Source organism: Xenopus laevis, chromosome 5L (assembly GCF_017654675.1).
Source record: "Xenopus laevis strain J_2021 chromosome 5L, Xenopus_laevis_v10.1, whole genome shotgun sequence".
Classification (NCBI taxonomy): Eukaryota; Metazoa; Chordata; class Amphibia; order Anura; family Pipidae; genus Xenopus; species Xenopus laevis.
In genome coordinates this window covers 151,520,074-151,537,723 of record NC_054379.1, presented here as the reverse complement: position 1 = coordinate 151,537,723, position 17,650 = coordinate 151,520,074, and the positions used below count along the sequence as shown (strand labels likewise).

At 38.4% G+C, this 17,650-nt stretch overlaps 1 protein-coding gene across 4 annotated transcripts in view; it reads left to right on the top strand.

The window, feature by feature from the left end:
- The window catches only part of nbas.L (NBAS subunit of NRZ tethering complex L homeolog), a 457,628-nt gene that overhangs the window by 348,491 nt on the left and 91,487 nt on the right, over nucleotides 1-17,650 (top strand). For all 4 annotated transcript variants that reach the window (XM_041563562.1, XM_041563561.1, XM_041563560.1 and 1 more), the window contains one exon: nucleotides 9,547-9,742. In XM_041563562.1, coding sequence (XP_041419496.1) covers nucleotides 9,547-9,742 — 196 coding nt within the window. The remainder of the gene's footprint in view (nucleotides 1-9,546; nucleotides 9,743-17,650) is intronic.

Here is a 17,650-nt window from a genome sequence, read left to right as displayed (position 1 = left end):
CTTCATGTAAATAAACCATTTTCATAATAATATACTTTTTTAGTAGTATGTGCCATTGGGCAATCATAAATAGAAAACTTCCATTTTAAAAAACAAGGGCCGCCCCTTGGGATCGTATGATTCACAGTGCACACAAACATACCAAACAAACCATAATTGTTAGGTTACATGAACCAATTTACAGACAGAGTTGTGTCTTTTGCTTCCACACTGTTACAGTTAGAGCTGCAGTATTTCTGGTCAGGTGATCTCTGAGGCAGCACACAGACCATCATGAAATGGTGGTTCAAGGCAAGAGATATAAAAGGGCAATATTTACTTAAATATTTATTGCAATTTGATAAGATTCTTTAATATGCCACTTAATTTGATATAAATTATCTGTTGCTCAAGTATTCATTTTAGGGGTATAGTTTTCCTTTACATTTTACAGACAATCAATTGTATTTTAATTTTTCCTGACTTAGCAAGCAGACAAGGTGCTTTGTAATGGCATATTGTAATGTGCAACGTTCCAAATCAACATTTATAGATCTAGACGTAAACATAGTACTGCTCTGTGTTTTGTGTTGACATTCAAATTCTTCTTGCCAGCTACATTCAGATGCTTACAATAGAAATAATCTTCTTGTAAGTTTGATAAATGTACAAATAAATCATCTTATATAAAAGGAAATAAGCTATGTAAAAGCAACCCAACTGGTGTCATGCCATGGAACTTCTCAGTGACCTTTAAAGGGATTCTGTCATGATTTTTATGGTGTCATGTTTATTTCTAAATGACATTGTTTATACTGCAAATAATTCACTCTACCATGTAAAATGTTTATCCTGAACCAAAAAGTATATTATTTTAGTTGTAATATTGTTGTGTAGGCACCATTTAAGATAATTTTGCCTGGTCATGTTCTTTTAGAAACAGCCAACACTTCATGATGGAACTGCTTTCAGATAAGCTCAAGCTATTGTTTCTCCTACGATGTAACTGAAGGAATCACAGTGGGACTTTGATTTTTGAGAGCCAAAGATGAGCCCATCTTAGCTAGTTGATTAATATATAGAATTGTTGACTGTATGTAAAAATGTATAAATGAGAGATCATTTTTAGTGGCATTCCGGTTAAATTAAGGGATGCAAATGACAAACTAGCAAACAGGCAAATAACATGGGTGAAGAGAATTGGTGGTTAATAAGATAACATAAAAACACAAACATCTCATTTTGCTCTGAGATTTGCAGCTTCTTTTGGCACCCCAACAGGATGAGTTGATGAAGAGGATAATCCACAAACAGATTCTAAAAGAGCATTCAGAAGGATAAGGCAAAACAATATAATTCCATAGGACTGTTAAAAGTACAGCAGAGGGCAAATGGCCCTATAGAATATTTAGAACTAACTACTCAAAGTTTCTTTTAATGGAGCAATTTGTGGACATTGCTGTGCTGATGTGATCTACTGATCACAATCTACCTGCTCTTCAGTCCCAAGTTCTCTTCCATGGTGGGTTTAGTAAGGGTTATTATAATTTAACTGCAATGCTTGGTTGTTGTTGTGCAAGTGGTCAGAGAACGAGCTGGGTCTTCGCTGAAGTTGTTAATTTCTTCCTCTCAGTTTGTAAATTTCTGGTTTCTTTGGTAAATACAGAAGACGTAAAATGGAGAGTAACTTGAATAAAAAAAGGGCACGGTAATACCTCAAGGGAATAACAGTATCCCAAGTAGAGAAGTAAAAGGGGTATAAAATTGATTCTTGGCAACTAAGAAATTGGTTAAATCTTACAATTGATTAATATAGGCTTTGTGACTGGACCATATCCCACAAGAAGCAGCCTTGTATTACAGACAGGCAATTACCGGGAGTGTTAAATTTCTACTGACATTTCCAGGAAAAATCTTATGTTTCATGTTCCCTTATCTCTCACTTGATAAATAGCCCCATATGTTTCATTCCTTCAGTACTTGCAGCACATGTAGTTTTCCTCTTTTTCCTACTACAGTATGTGAGATAGCAGTTGTAAAAAAAAAAAAAAAAAAGCAAATATAAATTCTATACACAAGAAAATAATAGTTTTGCTACATTAGAAGAGTAAATATATCCATGGCCTAAACTTCCCAGACTCTTGATCCTTATTGTCAGCTTACCCCTATAGTTCTGAGACTGTCATATGGAATTCCTGAGCAGGAGCATGTAATATCCGCTTACCCTGGTGGTCTAGTGGCCAGCGAGGACGTTTGCCGCGTGGTTGATACTCCTCTGGTGCCGGTTCATCCTATGGCACGCGCATTTGAATTCAAAGGGGCTTTGAATTTGCTTCCCGTTGTTAGCTTCCATTTAGCTGTTCCTGGCCTGTGTATTCTTGTGAATCCTGTTTGATTATACTGATATTGACACTTGCCTGCCTGCTGACTATTCTGAACTCTCCAATCTGACCCTTGCCTGCCTGTTCACTATTTTACGCTCTCCAATCCTGATCCTAGCCTGTCTGACCATTCCTTGAACTCTGCTTGTGCTAGCCCAGTCTGCCTGACCACGCTTTACCATCTGGCCTGTCTTCTGAGCTGTGTTGCCTTCCATCCTAACTCCTTGGTAAATGATCATGCTCATCCAGAACTCTTGCTAGGTTCCTCTCCTATTAAGACCTGGTGCCATCAAATTAGCGGAGGGCTCCTCCCGAAGTGAAAGGCGGCTGCTACAGGCAGAAGCGGAGCCGTGACCAGGGAGCCTAGCACTTGTTCTGGATTTAGGGTGCCAATCATCACAGAACAGAGATATACATTTATCAGGTAGATAATAAGACCTGAAGAAGGTATCTCCAGAAAGGTGTTTAGAATTTCAAGAAAAGTCTTCAAAATCTCCAGAAAGGTCTTCTCACTTTCCAGAAAAGTCTTTAAAACCTTCAGAAAAGGCTGCTGCTTCTTCCTATCCTGTCATTTTAGGTTTGTGTAGTGCCAGGTAGAACTTCAAGGTTCTGTTCTATACACATTGTTAAACAACTATACCGCTTGTGTTTTTGATCATGTAGGTTTATATTACATAGATATTATGTAAATATAATAATAATTACATTGTTTATTTGAGCTGAAAAAAGTCAAATTCCATGAAAGTTCCATAAGTTCAACCCCTCCAAACAAATCTGAGTGCACATATATGCACATGCCTATACAGACCTATCTATACACTTACATTTATAAGAAGGTCAGCCTCTCTGTCCTCGCTGTGAATTTCCTCTTTTGCTGCTTTAAATGAAAGTTCATATCTTCAAGTCTAAAGGGGTGGCCTCTGGTTCGTTTACCTTTTCTATGTGATAAAATATCCCCCACTACCTGTCTATAATGTCCTCTAATGAACTTGTAAGAAGTAATTGTGTCCCCTCGCAAGCGCCTCTTCTGAGAAAACATTTCCAACCTTAACTGTCTTTCCTCATACCTTAATGCTTCCATCCCTTTTACCAGTCTAGGTGCATGTCTCTGCACTCTCTATAGCTCATTAATCCTTCTGAAATACTGGAACCCAAAACTTCACTGTATACTTCAGGTGAGGCCTCATCAGGGATAGAGGCAAAATTATATTTTCATCGCTTGAGTTAATGTCCATTTATATGTAAGACAGTACTTAATTGCTTTAGTAGCCTATAATTACACAGCTTGTTAACCACCAAAATCCCCAAATCCTTCTCAGTTGTGGACACCCCAACACAATACCTTTTAGTGTATAACTTGCATTTCTAAAAACATAACTTTGCACTTATAAACATTGAACTTCATATGTCAGATTGCTGCCAGTTTTCCAATTAAGTCAAATCATTTTGCAAAGTAGCAGCATAATGAATGGAACTTGTTGTTTTGCAGAATTTAGTTGCACCAGCAAAAGCAATTATAGTACTTACAATGCCCTCCTCAAGGTCATTAATAAACAAGTTAAAAAGCAAAGGAGAGACCTCTGTGGTACTCCATTAACAGCACTGGTCCAGTTAAAAATATTGCATTTAATCTATCTGTCAGACAGTTCGCTATACGAGTGCAAATATTTTGCAAGCCTCTATACAGTGGTACCGTATCAAATGTCTATCACATCCACTGCCACTCCAGTGACTTTCGAGGTTTTAAGACTTCCTCCAATTTTTACACATTTAAAATCTACAAGGCTTTGTACACACTGACAAAACGGATCTGGTTTAGGCTGAACCCAACTTAATTTGATCAGACTAGGAGGCACTTGTAACAAGTACTTGCATCCACTGGCATGTCGAGGCCTGAACTATGATCCAACATAGTTACAGCTACATCTAACTGCAGTGGAAGTGACTAGCAGCGATTGTGATGTAATTCTGGTTAGTCCAACAGTCACTAGATTAAATATGATGATGTACATGAGACCTAAAGCAATGAGCTCCTGCATTACTGCAATGCAAAACAGTGGATATGGCTTCCAGCCAGAGTGAACATTGACTAGGTCAGGTTGCAAGAGATGTAAATCTAGTGCCCACATCTTCAATGCTACTGAAATGCCTGTTTCATCAATGACTTTTCTGGATTTTATGATGGGCTACTTCTTTAAGTAAGCTATATATATATATATATATATATATATATATATATATATATATATATATATATATATATATATATATATATATATATATATATATATATTGGTGAATTCTTACATTTCACAAAATTCAGATTATATCAGGAGAGAACTGTCAAGGTGACTATCAGTCAGACAGGAATAGACCTCAGTCATGAAGTCCAAGGTTGGGGTTGTTTTCTCTGGAAAAAAGGCGCTTGCAGGGGACATGATTACACTTTACAAGTACATTAGAGGACATTATACTATTTTGGATTTGGGCCAACCCTCGAATCCGTCATGAAAGATTCGGCCGAATACCGAACCGTATCCGAATCCTAATTTGCATATGCAAATTAGTGTTCGGAAGGGGGGGAAATTTACTTCCTTGTTTTGTGACAAAAAGTCATGTGATTTGCCCTCCCCGCCCATAATTTGCATATACAAATTAAGATTCGGATTCAGTTCGGCCAGACAGAAGGATTCGGCCGAATCCGAATCCTGCTGAAAAAGGCAGAATCCTGGATTCGGTGCATCCCTAGTATAGATAACCCAAAACTCTGCTTGTTCATATGCCATGTACTTCTTTGATTCCATTGACCTTGGCAACCAGACATCAGATTGATAGTAAGGCTAGATTTTAGTATTGTTCTTCATTACTTATATCTCTGTTCTGGCCCTGTCCTATCAATCTTACTGTCTCATTGTATAGAACCATTGTCTGGAGGTTGCTGGAGGTAATGACCTTAGAAACCGGTTTACATTTCTAAATTCTAAATAATACAATAATGAAGAAAAAGGAAGACCCTCCTAAAGGACGATGTGCATTGTAAATTAATAGTAAGTCGTAAAGTAAACCTTACTTGATTTTGAGAACAACTCATTATAGCAGGATTAACAAAAAATTATGCTTACTCTCTCCATACATATTGATACTCTCCAGTCATTTATAATTATAAAACCCTACTTGACTTCGTTGAAGCACTCTACATCTTCATACATCTCAGACCATATTGTGTTTATTGTAATCTTATATCACATGCTTTAGGAGTTTTCCCTTCTCAAACAGATGGTGACTCTGGTCCCCGGCCTGCTATATTTCTGAATTGTTTAACATCTCCGTCTTCCTGTCATCACAAAAAGCATTTGATATGTTGGGACTATTGAACAGAGATTAATTAAAAACTCCTTCTGATGAAGGCAGATCTGTTAGTGCTCCAAGGCATTTGCGTATTCCTCTTTATTGTTTGAACATGATTAATATAGCAGTATGTAAGAAAATGAGAAACTATTGTATACTGTATGTTTTTCTTTAATTATAGGCATATCCTGGTTGCAGCAATAGGGATGGCGGGTTCGGTAGCCATGGGAGGTGGGGGGGGGAACCATAACTTGGACCTAGTGGTGCCTGACTGATGGCAAAGTATATTCTTCTAAAATTAGCTAAAAAAAATGTTTCCAAAGGGTTCATCAGCTTCTATGTGCTCATTGAGACTTCTTTCTAAAGGCAATTCTTGTTGTATAAATTTATTGCATTATCAAAGAAGCTTTAATGGATCTATTTGATAAAATTGTGCTTCTTGCAGAAGTATGAAGTTTTATGTTGTCCACTCTTTTATCTTGAATGGATGATTCCTTGATTTTCAGTATTGGCAGTTTTCACCCAGGAAACACTCTACTGCTGCATGCTTTAGATGTATACCATTAAACCCAATGGGTGGTGGCAGCAGGAGATTTTTCACCAGCCGAGAAACTCTGGTCATTAGCCTAAACCTTGACTGAAAACAACAACCTGAAAAGGAATGGATGGTCTCCAACCATCACATCCGATTTGAAAACAATGCAATAAGAACCTAAGATGTGTACTAGAGAAAACTCAGTTTCTTGATTGATTTAATTTAATTTTATCAATATATTTTGTATATCACTTTAACACATAGATATACACTTTCAGCATATGGGATTTTTTTTAGTAGGCACAGACAATGTCTTACACCTCCATAGCAAGTCTCACTTTTGTCCCTCTAAAACCCACAATATGAGTGGCTATATTTGTACTGTTTATTTATCCAGCAGTTCCTGAAGTCTTCATGGACCTAATGAAAGATGTTTATAGAATTACACAACCAGAGGACTTTTTATTGAGTTAACTTTTTATGAAAGATCTATTTATGTACGCTTTCTGATACAACCATCATTGATGTTGACAAACCACCAGAATGTCATCCATTTAAATGCTATTCACATAGGTCCTCACTTCTAGTATAGCACTCCTCTTTACTGTACTACACGCACTGAATTATGTCTACAGATACAGAATACAGATACTTTTTGTTGTGTGTGCTAGCTTCAAAGCATTTTAATGTTTAAGGAAACAGATTATATTAAATATGCAAAGTAAGCTAAAATGCCTTACCTGTTGTTGGATCTTAAGTTATTTGAACAGAGTTATGGTCTCTACCACTGAGACTGGAGATCAATTCACAGACACAATTTTGAGGATAATATCTGCCTCAGTTTACTTTGGTTGTCCTCATAAGTGCCGGGATGCAGATGTTAAGCAAGTGCTCTAAGAAGGAATCTTTGAGTTTTTCTTTGAAGAGACCAAGAAAAGATTCAGGATGGCATTACTAAATGTAAGGAGCAGCAAGACAAAAGGGGTCAAGGCTGGGAACAGCAGTGATATTTGGTGGTGCAGCCAAGCTCTCAGTTGAAAGGAGGAGGTAGCCAGAAATGTATGGAGACATGAAAAGAGATGAAAAGTGAAATGCAGACGCATGAAAGGCTTTGAAAGTCATGAGAAGTAGTTTGTAAGTTATTGTGTGCTTTTTGGGAAGTCAAGATAAGGATTTCAAGAGTGGAGGCTCCTGTTCTATCTTAGATGAGAAGAGGAACATTCTAGCAGCAGACTTTAAGTAGGGGGAGATGTGGAAGTTTGGGAGGCCAGTTTGTAGCAAGTTGCAGTAGCCTAGCAGGGATAGGATGAGGGTATGGAAGAAATAAAGAGTTTTTGACAATATTGCTTAGAAAGTGACAGGTTTTGACCATGGTGCATGCTATCAGCATTAACAGAAAATGGGCAGCAAGGCCAGATTTAGGTGGAAAGATGAGCAGTTTTGTTTTTGTTAGGTTCAGTTTGTGCATTCAAAAGTGTATAAATGAATCATGTTTAAGTCTTTTTCCTGCAGAGGTTGTGCTAACTTCATTCCACTTTGAAAATCGGCACGTATAACTTGTCAAATAGTGTCCAAACTTTTAAACTATTACTGTGCTAATTAATAAGAAATCTCCTTTCGCACACAGAATCCCTCTGAACACAGTGCCATATTAATTATGCATTACTATATAAATTAGAAGTGTAATTGGGACCCACTAGCTTTTAAAGCTTCAGTTATTTAGTGCTAACTGTCCCGTTGAGCTTTGCAGCCACTACCCAATAAATGCGTGTGGTCAAATGATTGTTAAACTATTGATTTCTGGAGAATATATGTCCTCTAATATGTGTCGGGTAGCATTTGTCTTCTCCTTTGAGCTGTGGCTTCCAGACCTATTTGCATTGTAGCCCCAATCTGAACATACACAAAGCATGTAGCAAAGGTCTAGGTCATTTAAGACTGCTGGGGGTACCCTGTTAGATAATCTGAACAATTCTAGATTTATTTATTGTAGGAGGAATTAAACTCTCATTTGTTGATGGTCAATTCTTTGGCCTTATTTTCTGTTAGAGTAACCTTGGTTGGCTGTAAGGACACCATTAATAAATAATGACTGTACAATCCATCATTACTTGAGTGCTTTTTACTCCTCCATATCTGACATTATGTTAAATACAAGGATATTACACTCTGGTTTTGTGTCTGTAGGCTAAGTGAATGTATCATCCTGTAAGATTAAATCGAATTATGATAATATGGCATTTGAATAACATTCCTGCTTGTCGGGAGCCCTCCTGGAGCAGGCTGAGAGTGAAGCTCTGAGAATGAATGTGCAGGATGTGCAAGTGATTACATAAAACAAATTGGGAAATGTACTCTATGTTTTATGTCAATTGATGAACAAATAAAATTAATTTTCCCCCACGTGTTGTCTTTGGCTAAATTAACTGCAGCAGGACCTTTTTGGAATGTTTATTTTAAGATGCAATTCATAAATTATACGCATTGAATTTGCCATTTCTTTCCTCTGCTTAAATTAAATTGAACTTGAAGGGAGAGGGAGATTATTTGCAGAACAGTTTCCTCTAGGTATGAATCTCAGATACAGCAGAATAGTCCCCATCCACCGAGGAGCTTGATTGGTCTGGTTTCTATAAAGCAATATGGGAGGTGCTAGAGAGTGATTAAGTGATATGTATTACCTAATTTATTATGTCATTATTACAGCCTGCTTATTGGATGTGTTCTGTAAATGTTTTGTCAAAGGGAGGCATATTTATCTACATGTATTTTGGACCTTTATATTTTCTTTCAAAGCCTACTTACCGACTCAATGATGGCACACATTGTAGTAAACAAAATCTACAATGTCATTTATTTAGACATATATATGGGGCCTTTATTTATTTACTTGTGGTACTAGAATGCAATGCTATCATAGAACAGATCTTGACTCTTAAAATGTTTCTTATAAGGATACACTCTGGTTTACTCCCTGTCCCCAACACACACACATCTGCACACCACCACTTTAATGAGTGGGTGACACTTGGATCGAGGAGCTAGAGTTATGGAGAAGGAAGTCATGAATATTGAGTTAAGATGTTTGCTTCAAACAGAAGGTCGCTGCAATCAGAGGGTTCAGCTCATGAAAGGAACTCCCTCTCCTCGTCACAGATGCTAAGAAATGTTAGCTAAGATTAAGTAGGCAATTACTGAATGCCCTGAGTTGCACCTTGCCTTGCTTTTTTTCCTTGAAAAGTAGTCAATTCTTATATTTTAATAGCAGGAAATTAACCTGTTTTCTTTTCTCTTTCTTCACAGCGAGCAGTTGGTTTCCTCTGATGACCTTTTGGAGTGGCTTAGACCTTTCTGTGGAGATGACTCCTTGCCCGTAAAACCCAGAATTGATGTCCTGCAGATTATGGAGCAGACATTTAATCTAAGCGATGAAGACATCAAGTTGTTGGTGTTTTTCCGAACCCAAGCAGTTCTGAAAGCATCATGGCCTGATAAAAAGGTAAAGTTTGTGACTCTGAAAACTCTGGTTCTGTTTGTAGCTGCATTACCCTGAATGTTCCTGAACAACTTATTTTATTTCTAATCATAGAGACTAGGGGACCATACAAAACCAGAATAGAAGGCATCCATATATTAACCCTACAACAATACATGCAGAAACCTTCATAACAACCTGTTATTGGTTAGTTAACCCACTACTTCCCAACCTAAATCCAACCTGATATCCTCTTATACTTGAGCCACACCTGATCCTAATCCACTCTAACAATTCATATACAGGTTTGATCATCCACCACAGAGACACTGCTTAAAGTTTGACCCGCCATCCTCCTAAACCCACACCTGGGAGGGCACCTTCCCCACTTAAACCCACTCAACCCCGTGTTTAAACCTGTGGGCATCTTTAGTTTTGGATCAACCCACTAATCAGTAATGGCCAGTGAAATTTAGCCAACTTACACCATAAATACTGCAAAACCCCAAAGTGATCCACTGGACTGTACCATTTATGAAGGTGTATCTTTCAGATTTGCATCTTGTTCACCTTTTTTAAAAGCCAGAAGGGTGAGATAAAGCCAAAGTGTTCTATGCCATTTATTGGTGTTTCTAGCCAAATTGTTCCACAAATGAAACTGTTTCTATTGGAATATTAGGTTTGTTCATACCCTGTACATGAAGATAGCATAATATATATATAAATACCATATACATTTTACATATACGTTGGTATATACCAACAAAAAATGGTGCCAAATCTCTAATCTAAGCACACTTGAAAAGGGGTGTATAGTGGTTGCTTAGGCAGTGCAATTAAAGATTTTGTGCTGTGTGTTTGCTAACAAGGACTTTCACAGAGAAATATTTGTGGTTAGGCTATTGAAGAACACATCATTAAATGCTAAATAAGAGAACAAATGTGAAATTCTAAAGGTAAAAATGAAAGCACAAAAATGCCATTAGTGACTTTTATTGTAGGCCCTTGTAATACTTTACCGCCTATGTATTATTCTGTATCAACAATCTGTTTGTACACTAGGATTGTGCTAAAGCAAATGGAATCCTTTTATCCCTTACTGCACCACATGCTGCAGCTTTTTACTATCTGAGGTTATTTTTTGTTTTTGCTGGAGGCTTGCTAGTATGAAAGTCTGTTACTGTTCATTGTATTGCTGTCCTTAGGTGCTCATCATCAATCTCTAAATGAATGCCTTAGTACAGGTTGATATATTGAATATATTATTGAGGAGTGTTTTTGTTGGTAACACTCGGAGGGGTTTTCATAATTACTTTAATAGCTTTGGTGTGTAAATCAATGAGTGCCCTCTGTGGATTTTCCTTTGGTTATAAAACTGTCACCATATAATGGCATAGGTTCCTTTATTATGCTTCTGTGTTTACTGATCATATACAAAACAGTAGGATCAGGGCAATTTGATTTAACTGGGCAGCAAACTGGCATATGGGGTTCAAATAGAATTACTCTGGTGGTTTTTTTAATTTTTTAATTCCTCCATTCATTATTAATTGTATATGGTTTTTTTAATCGGGTATGTTTTTTGGAGTTTTGATGGATAACAGACTTGTCAGCTTTAGGCAGTGTCAGTTAGGACTGGCTTGAACTGATAAGGTCATCGTAATTTTGTTTCCCTGGTAAGGCCTCACGTTGAGTGTAATGTGCACTTTTGACCAGTTGTCCTTAAGAATGATATTAATGAGCTCTAAAAGTGCAATTATACTGGGAGAGGTATGGAACGTGTCATGGAGGTGTTGGAATGAGGATATGATGACTCTTTACCAAGGTGTTAGAGGGCATTAGAAGAGCTGTCATAGTTACTCAAACCAAAGGCACCCTTACAACATAGAGTAGGTTACATAAGCCAGTCAATGGACTGAGGCAGGATTTTTGCTCCCACACTGTTTCTCATTAAGGAGTTTAGAACCCACGTTCCTATCAGGTGTTTTATGACTAAGCCCATAGACTTTAACAAAACATTGGTTGGATGTACAAGATACAAAGAGAAACATTTATTGATATGTATATGCCAATAGGATAGGTCACTTATGAGGATATCAATGGTTTTCTAGTTAAATTTCTTTTCACAGTTCTGTTCTCTTGATGGAACTAAGACCTCTTAGTAGAAAAGCAAGGCTTTATTTTGGAAGGCTCATGTTATTTTCTAGTTCTTTAATATACTGTAGCTTGTGTTGGGCCGACTTCTTCTGACTAACTGCACTTAAAACACAAATTATCTATTGATAACCTGCCAAATGAAAGGAACAGAATTTCATGAGACTATCAGATATCTATTAAAGTTAATACTGTATCTTAGAGGCCCAAGCTTTTTGAATCCACGATTAAACTCGTTTTCTCGAAATCCACAAATGCTGTGATTTAAAAAATCAGAATAAAGAAAAGTATGAAGGGAAAAAAAGTGCTGAACAGTATAAATAAATATTCTAAAACCTCTAAAAAAAACCCCTTTTTTAATCAAAATTAATAAAGAGAGATTTATTAAAAAATAATTAGTAGTGGAAAAAAATCCAGAAACCTCTAAAAGTCTGAAAAAAAGGTCAATAGGATCAGCTCAGCTCCCACTGGGGCTCATTTATCAGCAACTGTGGGCAGTTACCCATAGCAACCAATCAGTGATTAGCTGTACGGCTGGGGTACAGATGTTAGAACAGCATTGTATGTAGCAGAAAGGTGGTGTCGAAGGCCCCCACCTCTATTCAGGGATGGTCTCTCCACCTTGACATGAATCACCTCTTTCACGCCTCGTTCAAACCAGCTGTACACCGGCGGTTTCAGAACCCTTCACACATCCATTCATGCAACTCTCACAAGTAACACCACTTTCTAGGAGTTGTATGACACATTGGATAATCCTATCACAGTAACTACACAGAATCTACACCTCTGTGAATTTCTTCAGATGTCACCTCTTTGAAGCGTTACAATGTGCCATTGTGATTGGATTAGTGGAAGAGTTTATATGCTGAGAACTTCCCACACCAGTCAGTTGAACTGAAGAAGCTGCTCGGATGAGTAGTGAAACGTTTTCATTGATTACTCAGCAAGTCCAGTTGTTTTTAGATTTACCTATGCTAGATATACCATGACCTGGATGAATGAAAATCTTCATAGTCATCACTACTCACCGTTTATAACTGATGATATCTCTAGTCACCGTTTATAAGGATATAATTTACAAGATATTCATGGCTCTTGTGTATTATATCCTTATAATCTACAGTCTGGTCATTTCCCTATGGGACCAGACTATAAATTATATCCTTATAAATGGTGCATTCTGATGTCAGAACACGCTGTTTATACTGTAGCTTAATGCATCAGCAGTTGTCACTGCCGCACTCTCTCTACATCTTTTCCTTCTGCCTCACTTCCCCACTTCTGCCTCCACTCTGCATGCTCTCTCGCGCCTCCTATTAAGGTCGTCCTGCCTTTCCTACCTCTCCATTCTCTTTTTGTCTCCCACCCTCTGCTGCTTGCTCCCTCGGTGTCTCTCTTCCTCTTCTGTTGCCCCTCCATTACTGATCTTGCTTCCTCTGCCTCGGTCTTCCTCTTCCGCTCCTCCTCACTCTGCCCCTCCCATACCCTGTCACCGTTTGCTCCTGTTTCTTCAGCGCTCCAATCCTCCAGGTAACTTCAATATTGCTCTGTCTGCCTCTCTATACTGCTCCCCCTCCTTCTTTGGTCACACTCCATCTGCCCCTCCCACACCCTGTTACTCTTCGTCTCGATCCTTTTGCTGCTCCCACCCTCCAGCTTCAAACTTCAGTCTCACTGCGTCTGTCCCTCCCACTCGCGTCCCTCTTGTGCCATCAATCTCCTCTCTGTTGATCTCACTCAGTTCATTGCTGGTGTTGCCCACCCCCCTGCATTTTACACCCTTCGTGCCTTTCCCCTTCTGCCACTTTTTAGCTTAAAACAAAATGATTGTAACTGCAACCATGCGGTCAGGATCCCACAGAACTTAGGTTAAAGGAGAGGAATCACACAAGGGGAGTACAGGGAGACAATAATAAAAAATTAAAAACACTGTAGATTATAATGGGCAATGTACCCCCCTACAGAAATTTATAAAGATATTAATAGTCACCTCGGAGTCACCTCGGAGTTATGTGACCTATATAAAAGCACTCAGCCTGCAGCCTCGTGCTTTTATATAGTCACATAACGCCTCTGTAACATAATATCTTTATAAATTACAGTAGGGGGTAAATTATCCATTATATAAACAGTGCTTAGTGATGTCATCAGTTATAATTGGAGCTTAGTGATGTCATTTCTGTCACATGACTCACTGAAACTTGTGTATTATAATAAAGTACCCCCTGTTGCAAAATATGAGGATATTAGAAGTCCCCTCACAGTTCCAATACCTGTATAAATAACACTCTGCCTTTATATGGTCATGAAACTCCTCTGTAACTTATAATATCCTTATATTTTACAAGAAGGGGTACTTTATTCACTATATATTTATATTCTTTACCTTTGAGTGCTACGGCATCACTATGTAAAGATTAAGGATCAAAAATGCTTTAATTGTGTGAATTATTTTGTTGACTAGGGTGCCCTCTCCCTGCACAGTAGTTACATCAACCCTGCACCATTCCGTGGGTGCCGCCATTTATATTGAAGGGAGGTGCTTGAAATATTCCAAATCAATGATATTTTTGTATCAGATATTTGAAACACAAATCCCATGTATGAATTGCGTTCGAGAAAATGAGAAACCCACATCTATACGCTGAGAACTAAATTGCGAAGAAAGATACATATAAATCCATTTGCCCGACTCTAGTGGTTGTGCTTTTTTTATTGCCTGACAGTTTCCTGCTCTCGATTCTCTCCGCTGAAGTCCCCCAAGAAAAAAAGCTTCGGCATCCTTACCCATTAGGCAGGCGAAACACTGCTTTGTCTATCAATATTTTACCATCAATAAAACTTTTATATCTAGTGACTCAGAAAACCAGTCCAGGGGAAGAAAGGAATGGCATGCTATAAATATGCCTCGTGACCCCGGCTCTCCTCACACCATAGGGGGCTCCGTAATTGCTGCAAATCTGTTTGCATGAAAATTTTAGCTGAAAGGCACCGACTTGAAAAGAAATAGAATATTCTTATGTCATTATTTTGTTTGGCTGCTATTGAATGTGCCGGTAACCAAACCTTGTACAGATTCCTTCCCGCCGTTTCCGATTTGCTTGATAACTCTTTTTGTGCATAAAACTAATGGGGTGTTGGACCTCTCTCTGGATTTCCGATTCTCCCTGACTATCCCTTTGCTTTGCCTCTGTCAGCACAGGTGTGATAGAAACTCACTTGACATCTTCATATTGATTAAATGCCAAGGTAATGAATACATCCATAGGTGAACCCGGCCATGCTGTTTGTTAATTGAAGACAGAATGGAGGAACACCAGCAAACAGATGTTCTAAAGTAGACGTTTTATACTGTATTGTGTTGATTCCGTTGAGAAAGGAACACGGATTCGATCGCATGCCTAAGCATGTATCTTTTGGAAGTTCACACAATAGGTGGTCATGTATCGGCTGGGGCTTGCAGTCATTAACTCTATTCCGTTATGTCAGTACACCATTTTTCGGTGTGTAAACATGATTTGCCTTTTTGGGTTGCCTAGCAACTAGATACAGTCTGGGTTTTTCGCTGACAAGTTCTTTGCCTTGATGAGACCAAAGAAAGCCGCCTTCAGGGCTTTGTCTACCTCGTATGAGGCTTCTGGGACTGGCTAGCTATGAACTGAACATCTACAGCTTAGATACCTTTGCTAAGGGTGCTCAGTGTGTTACCCCAACCTCATTTTCACTTTTGATTCATAATTACCTAATGCAAAAAAGAGGGGAATGTATAACTGTTTTTCTCATGTCTTCAATCAAGCCTGACTAACTTTAAGCTTAACTAAGCTGCTCTGTACATGACCATGTACTATAAATGTTTCCTTGTTAATATATACTACAGGTATGGGATCCAATATCAGGAAATCCATATCCAGAAAGCTCCAAGTTACAGAAAGGCCGTCTCCCATAGACTCCATTTTATCCAAATAATACAGATGTTCAAATATGATTTCCTTTTATGTAATGATAAAACATAACCTTGTACTTGATCCCAACTAAAATATTATTATTCCTTATTGGAAGCAAAACCAACCTACTGAGTATATTTAAAGGGTAACAATCTTAATATAATCAATTAAATATTCTGCATCTTTTCTGAGATAATCAAGTTTATCTTCACTATCCCTCTCTCTTCATTCTCTCTTCATGCAGCAGTTGGGTGTCAGATATTCATTGACAGTAAGATCCAATATATCTTATAGGGGGGCTCCTTTCCTAGCAGATGTATTAGAGCTCACTCAAATAACTGATTCCAGTACAAACTAAATCTAACAAAATAACTGCCTTTTGCACAAATCCTGCATGTAGAGAGACATGATCTGGTGATTTTAAGAGTGAGCTCTAATACATCTTCTAGGTAAAAGGAGCCCCCCTATAAGATATATTAGATATTAGATGCTGAGAGAGGAAGTGAACATAAACTTGATTATTTCAGAAATGGTACAGAATTTTTAATTTATTATATTTTGGAAATTTCTTATTTCAGTATGCTGAAACTTATTTTAAAATTAAATTTTTGTTATAGTTCCACTACATGATTTTCTTGTAGAAAGCTGTGAAGATAATTACGGAAAGATTATTATCCGGAAAAACCCAGGCAAAACATTCCGGATAGCAGCTCCCATAACTGTATTATTATCAGCCCTTCTCTAAATAGCACTGACATATTCCTGAGCTGTCTGCAGAGATTATATATCATTCCCATAGTCCCGGTTGAGCTTACACTCTAAGGTTGCATTCTCACCCACTGTAATCAGTTTTAGCAGGAGCCAGTTAACCTGCCTGTATATTGTTTGTGGGGGGGAATAACCAGAGTACCCATAAAAACCACATATCACGAGAATATCCACACTCCTTGCAGATAGTGCCCTGGAAAAGGCAGACAACCTAGGACTCACATCAAGTACTTAGGTACTAACCCCTGCACCACTATGTAAGACTTAGACTAGTAAATGACACTAAGGGAAGCAAAGGTGCACCCAAGTGATGTACAGCCTGGCCTGACAACCTCAGGGCCCTTGGGTTCACCTATGGATCCACACAATTTATGCAGGTAGGTGAGGGCTGAACTTTTCCATGCACCCATCTCGTCCGCAACCTTACTTTGACCAACTTCTGCCTCCAGCCTTTCCTTTTTATAGTTTTGCGCCTACCCACCCCTCCTCTTTGATGATGTCACAGCGGGGCCCGCTAGGTTAGGGTCAGGTGCGGGTACCAAACCGGCAGGTTAGAGTCGGGTGTGGTTCAACTTTTTTTTGATCCACACATCACTAGTGCACATATGTGACCTGCACATTTGTGTCTGGAGTCTTGCTGTTTTCTGCACCTTGCACCAGAAGGGCATGACTCCATTGCCACCTGCATTGGGCTCCCTAACCTGTCTGATTGATTTAAGGCGGGTGCTAATGGGCCTTCACCTGCCCCTCATAAATTCTTCTTTGCACTAAGTTAATTGCCCCGTTGTACTTGTGTTCCTTTTAACTGTTATGTTAGTGTTATATTTGTTAGCGTTAGGAAATTCTTTTTCATGTAGCAACATTTTCATGTACCTATAGGGTAGAGAAACTAATGGACCTCCTTTTATTATTGGGCTACATTAACTTGCCCTCGAGAAATGACCACTGTTGGTGGCTTTCTAGAATTAGTAGCTGATTGCTTCTGGTTGCCCAGTATTGCTGTAGAGGATGAATTAAAATTTTCTGATTGGCTCTGATGTTTTTCAGTTTCCTCTTACTTATT